This window comes from Theropithecus gelada, chromosome 1, assembly GCF_003255815.1.
Source record: "Theropithecus gelada isolate Dixy chromosome 1, Tgel_1.0, whole genome shotgun sequence".
NCBI lineage: Eukaryota > Metazoa > Chordata > Mammalia > Primates > Cercopithecidae > Theropithecus > Theropithecus gelada.
In genome coordinates, this window is record NC_037668.1 from 46026346 (window position 1) to 46032071 (window position 5726).

Consider the following 5726-nt stretch of genomic DNA (forward strand, 5'->3'; position numbering starts at 1 on the left):
TGCAAAAGAGAAAATAAAGCACACTCGTAAAGAATAACCAACCCCGCGCATTTCCTGGCATCGGGTGACTGTTTGGTTAAGAGCTTCCTCCTTCTTTGTATGCCCACTGGATACTCTTAACATCCCCTAGCTGCTGGCCACAGAGCTGGCTCAGCTGGCTGATCACAAGCTCAGCCCCTGGGCAGGCCCCCCACCCCCGCCACCAGGGAAGCATCAAAGGAGGCCAGCCACTGGCATCTGCCAGCTCTGGGCCCCCAGCAGCCACCCTCTGCAGCTCAAAGTCACCTTTGCTCTGACTCCTCTCCTCGGCTGGCCAGCCAAAGCCAGCTCAGAACTCCCTCCCCTCCGCTCCGCAGGACCCAGGAACTGGTCCCTACTGGGCAATTATTAATCAGATTCTTGGCATTCCTCAGCCCCAGGTTGGCTGGAGAAGCATGTTCCCCAGAGGAGCAGAGGCCCAGGACTGGCATTTGGACATGCAGCTGACGGGCAAGGTGGTGCTGTCGGCTGCTGCCCTACTCCTGGTGACTGTGGCCTACAGGCTGTACAAGTCAAGGCCTGCCCCAGCCCAGAGGCGGGGTGGGAATGCCCAGGCGGAAGCCAAGGAGGAAGCAGAGGGCTCAGGGCAGCCTGCTGCACAGGAGGCTTCTCCCGGGGCTCTGCAGAGGGGGCCAAGACGCCGGAGGAGCAGCAAGGGGTCTGAAGCACCACAGGGCTGCAGCTGGGAGAATCCAAGAGGCCCCTGTGTCCTGGTCACGGGGGCCACTTCCACAGACAGGAAGCCCCAGAGAAAAGGCTCAGGTGAGGAGCTGGGCGGGCAGGGCTCGGACTCTGAGCAGGGGCCTCCTAGCTGCCGCGGCCAGGAAGCCAGAACAGCTGTTGGCGGTAACCCTGACCCTCCCCATCTCCCCCGCTTGGGCAGTGAACCGCACAGCACCCCAGCTGGACTCATTGCAGCAGCCGACGGCACCTGTGCCGGTGGTGAGCCTGCTCCATGGCAGGACGGCAAACGCCCTGAGCCTCCAGGGCTGGGGCAACTGGAACCTCCCCACTGTCACCACGTGGCTCCCTTGCAAGGCAGCAGAGACATGAACCAGAGCTGGGTCTTCACCCGTGTGATAGGGGTCAGCAGAGAAGAGCCTGGGGCTCTCCAGGCTGCCTCCGATGTTGGCCTGACCCTTCATCAGCAGGAGGGAGCCCCCAACGCCTCCTATACCTTCTCGTCCATAGCCCGGGTGCGAATGGAGGAGAATTTCATACAGAAGGTGGAGGGGGTTGAGCCCAGGCTCAAAGGCAAGGTGTACGATTACTACGTGGAATCTACGTCTCAGGCCATCTTCCAGGGCAGGCTGGCTCCCAGGACAGCAGCCCTGACTGAGGTTCCATCTCCTAGGCCACCGCCAGGGTCCCTGGGAACAGGGGCAGCCTCGGGAGGCCAAGCCGGTGACACAAAGGGTGCAGCCGGAAGAGCCGCCTCCCCACAGCCAGGGCCGTCGCCCTCCAACCGAGGTTTTAGCCGGAAGGAGAGCCTCCTGCAGATAGCGGAGAACCCAGAGTTGCAGCTGCAGCCAGATGGCTTCCGGCTCCCCGCTCCACCCTGCCCAGACCCGGGCGCCCTGCCGGACTCAGACAGAAGCAGCCGGGAGCCCCATGTGCACCTGGTGGCCGGGACTAATTTCTTCCATGTACCGCTCACCCCTGCTTCAGCCCCACAGGTCCGCCTGGATCTGGGCAATTGCTATGAGGTGCTGACCTTGGCCAAGAGGCACAACCTGGAGGCCCTGAAGGAGGCGGCCTACAAGGTGATGAGCGAAAACTACCTCCAGGTGCTGCGCAGCCCGGACATCTACGGGTGCCTGAGCGGGGCAGAGCGCGAGCTGATCTTGCAGCGCCGGCTCCAGGGCCGCCAGTACCTGGTGGTGGCTGACGTGTGCCCCAAGGAAGACTCGGGCGGCCTCTGTTGCTATGACGATGAGCAGGATGTCTGGCGACCGCTGGCTCGCCTGCCCCCCGAGGCCGTGTCCCGGGGCTGTGCCATCTGCAATCTTTTCAATTATCTCTTCGTGGTGTCCGGCTGCCAGGGCCCCGGGCACCAGCCCTCCAGCCGCGTCTTCTGCTACAACCCGCTTACGGGGATCTGGAGCGAGGTGTGCCCGCTGAACCAGGCCCGGCCGCACTGCCGGTTGGTGGCCCTGGACGGGCACCTGTACGCCATCGGCGGAGAGTGTCTGAACTCGGTGGAGCGTTATGACCCCCGCCTGGACCGCTGGGACTTTGTCCCGCCGCTCCCCAGTGACACGTTCGCCCTGGCGCACACGGCCACGGCGTGTGCCAAGGAGATCTTCGTCACCGGCGGCTCGCTGCGCTTCCTGCTGCTCCGCTTCTCGGCGCAGGAGCAGCGATGGTGGGCCTGCCCCACCGGGGGCAGCAAGGACCGCACGGCCGAGATGGTGGCGGTCAATGGCTTTCTCTACCGCTTTGACCTCAACCGCAGCTTGGGTATCGCCGTGTACCGCTGCAGCGCCAGCACCCGGCTCTGGTACGAGTGTGCCACGTACCGGACACCTTACCCGGATGCCTTCCAGTGCACGGTGGTGGACAACCTCATCTACTGCGTGGGACGCCGGAGCACCCTCTGCTTCCTAGCAGACTCTGTCTCACCCAGGTTTGTGCCCAAGGAGCTACAGAGCTTCCCGGCCCCGCAGGGCACCCTCCTCCCCACTGTCCTGACCTTGCCCACCCCCGATTTGCCTCAGACCAGGGTCTAGCAGTCCCTCAACTGAGCTCCTCATGCAAAGCTGGGGGCCACAGGGCTCCACCGCCAGCCGTCTCTGTAGGCCATTTCTAGGCAATCAGGCAACCCAGGAATGTGGCCATCAAGAGGTGAATTCCAGTCCTTTCTCCTCCCCTGGCTGGGGAGAGAGGGATCTCAGATGAGTCTTACCCTTCCTGGGCTGCAGAGGCCTCACTGCAGAAAAGAAGACCAGGAGCTTGTGTTTCAAGGCAGAAGGCATTCATGTCTTCAGGGATGACTGCCCTCGCTTCAACTCTGAATTCTTGGGGGGATACACCAGGACCCCACCAAAGCGTAGGGGGCATAGCCTTATTGCAATCACAATTCTAGGAGCCAGTTGACCCCAGCAGCCCCTCCCTGGTTGCCCTGGAGAGGGGTTGGCTCTCTGAGTCATCAGTGCCCGTTGGTAAACATCAGCCACTGGGCCCCACCTCCACAGTTCCCAGAAGCACGGGGACACACAGGTGGGAAAGATGGAGGCAGGTGACTTGGACAGGACTAGGAAGGAGCCCAGGGAGCCCCAGGGAGCCTGGCCAGAGGGAGTGGTGGTTTGAAAAGTAGAACAGCTGAAGCTGGGGCCAGCCTAGGAGATTCTTGCTTGCCAGAAAATGTACCAAAGCCCATCTTCCTTTTCTCCTTATTGGAAGAAAGAGAAGCACCCATTGTACCAAGCTATCTTCTGGTGAAGGTCTGCTAAGGATACACGGAGGTCTCAGCAAAGGGAAGAAACTATGTGATCCCAGCGCCACCCTGCTCCTCGGCCTTGCCCATGTTAACTGACCATTGCACTCATTCCCAGATCTGTAGCCATCTTCCAGTCTGGAAGCTGGGGCAGCCACCACCAGTCAGCACTTCAGAGGGACAGCATAATTGCCCTCCTTGTGCCAGGTGCGGTCACCTGGTTTGCCTCATTCACATTTTCAGGTCCATGACCAAGTCGAGGAACTAGAAGATTCTAGTGAAGCATCCAGAGACTGGATCTCCTTTCACATCGGGTTTGATAAACTCTGAATGAAGGAGACCCCCAGCCTCAGGAAGGCACCTGTCCTTCCAGGAGGGAAGGGAGAGAGCCTGACCCAGTGTATTGCCACAGCCCTTTTTCCACCTCTGAGGGAGACAGTGAAAGATGGGAAGGCAGTGATGCTCTTGGTCCCAGCCAGAAGCCAGGGGAGATGGGAGGTACACCAGAGCAGAGCCTGACAAGGAAGAAAATAAGGATGCTTTGGACCTCAGTGTCCTTGTCTTGAAAATGAGGACAATTCATGTCCCTATCTGCCCTGGGGATAAATGAGAGCCCCCAAGAGAAAGCTCCTCCCAGTTTCCCAGGTGTTGCCAACTAGAGCCTGTGTCCACTGATGCTGTTGGGGTCCAGGCCGTGGGTCTTGTTGGAAGAAGCAGGACTGGAACAAAAGATGAAAAAGAGGTTGGCATGGACATAAGAGGAGAGCTTGCACTGGACCACCAAAGGCCACCATCCCTAGTCTGGGCTCGGGCACCAGGCTCTGCCAATGGCAGCTCAGAGGCCACAGGGTGCCATTGCCCACGCCCCTGCCCCACTTCCCTGGCCTGGGCCTTGAAAGATGAAGCAGCTGAGTTTATTCCTAAATCAGAGACCAGGAAGGGAAAGTCAGCTGGGGCCATGGCTGCCTTCTGGCGAGAGTGACCCCCGTCCACAGGCAAGGTCACATTCAAGCTCAGTGTCAACACTAGCCATGAACCTCCAAGGGACCTGTGGGCTGGGGGAGAATGGCTTCAGTGACAAGACTCAAAGGAGGCACTAGCATTGTGCTGCTGGACTGGGGGAAGGACTTGCTTGAGAGGAGAACCCTACATAGGAGCTGGGGGAAGGTGGACCCAGATCTAACCTTCAACCCCTAGTGAAGGGCCAGGCAGAGGACGAGGCAACACCCAAGCTAGGTAAAGTTCTGGAAAGGTTCCAAGCCCAGGAGGAACAAGGACCACTCTGGAAAAACATTCCGAAGCCCATTGCATACCTGTGTTAGAGACTAGGGGAGTAATTCCAGGGATAAGACGGACAAATGTGTTCCAGGCCCCAACCCATGGTGGGTGTGGTCTTCGTAATAAGAGGGGGAGCTGAGATTTGGGCCTGGGCTGGGAAGAGCAGTACACAGTCCATCTGATCCACCTCTCTTTTGGTTCCATTGGCAAAATCATTCATCAGTCATCATATCTTCTCCTGGCAAGCCCTCACAATGGCTTCATAAGTGTTGCAACACAGTGTCCCAGGCTGTCACTACCTGTGGATTAGAGCGGACGTGCTGGCCTGGGGCTGTAGAGCTGGGCTTCAGGAAGAATGTGGTCGGGGCCATCAGGGTGGAACAAGGTAGCTCAAGACCTTGGAAAGACCCCCTGAGGGCACAATGGTCCTTGCAGTTTAAGATGACACTTTAAAAATAAATTCTCCTAATGATGGCTTGAGTCCTGCCACTCAATGGGAGCATCAGCAGAACCTGTAGCATCTTATTTGGACTTGACATTCTCTATTGTAATTTTGTTCCTGTTTATTTTTAAGTTTTCTTTTTGTTTCACTGGAAAGGAAAGATGATGCTCAGTTTTAAACATTAAAAGTATACAAGTTGCTTTGTTACAATAAAACTAAATATGTACACACACCAAAAAAAAAAAAAAATGGTCAGGATATGTTCTTTCACTCCTGAAATAAACATTTACAGAATATTTGGGCTGGGCAGTGTTCTAGGTGCTGGAGATGCAGCAGATCCCTGCCTTAATGGAGCTCACATTCTAGCAAAGGAAAATGGACACTTTTAAAAAGAAATACATTGAACCTAGTACCTAGGCTGCATATACACTAAGGAGAAAACCAAGGCAGGGACATGGGATGATGAGTGCCGGAGGAAAGGGGTTGCGCTTTTAAATCATGTAATCAGGCCTCCCTTATAATGACATTTGA

At 57.3% G+C, this 5726-nt stretch overlaps 1 protein-coding gene across 2 annotated transcripts; it reads left to right on the plus strand.

The window, feature by feature from the left end:
- The first annotated feature begins 304 nt into the window (after window positions 1–304).
- On the plus strand, window positions 305–5491 carry KLHDC7A (kelch domain containing 7A). 2 transcript variants are annotated; one of them, XM_025353745.1, is made up of 2 exons: window positions 305–2665; window positions 3446–5491. In XM_025353745.1, exons 1-2 carry the CDS (start codon window positions 435–437, stop codon window positions 3489–3491), a joined length of 2277 nt encoding a protein of 758 aa, XP_025209530.1. In that variant the 5' UTR covers window positions 305–434; the 3' UTR covers window positions 3492–5491. The 2 variants fall into 2 exon arrangements, with proteins under 2 accessions (XP_025209530.1, XP_025209521.1); XM_025353736.1 differs by having other exon boundaries at window positions 305–5402.
- The last annotated feature ends 235 nt before the right edge of the window (window positions 5492–5726 follow it).

Excerpts from the sequence above, each read along its gene's own strand:
- KLHDC7A (XM_025353736.1), top strand. The coding sequence starts at position 435 with ATGTTCCCCAGAGGAGCAGAGGCCCAGGACTGGCATTTGGACATGCAG.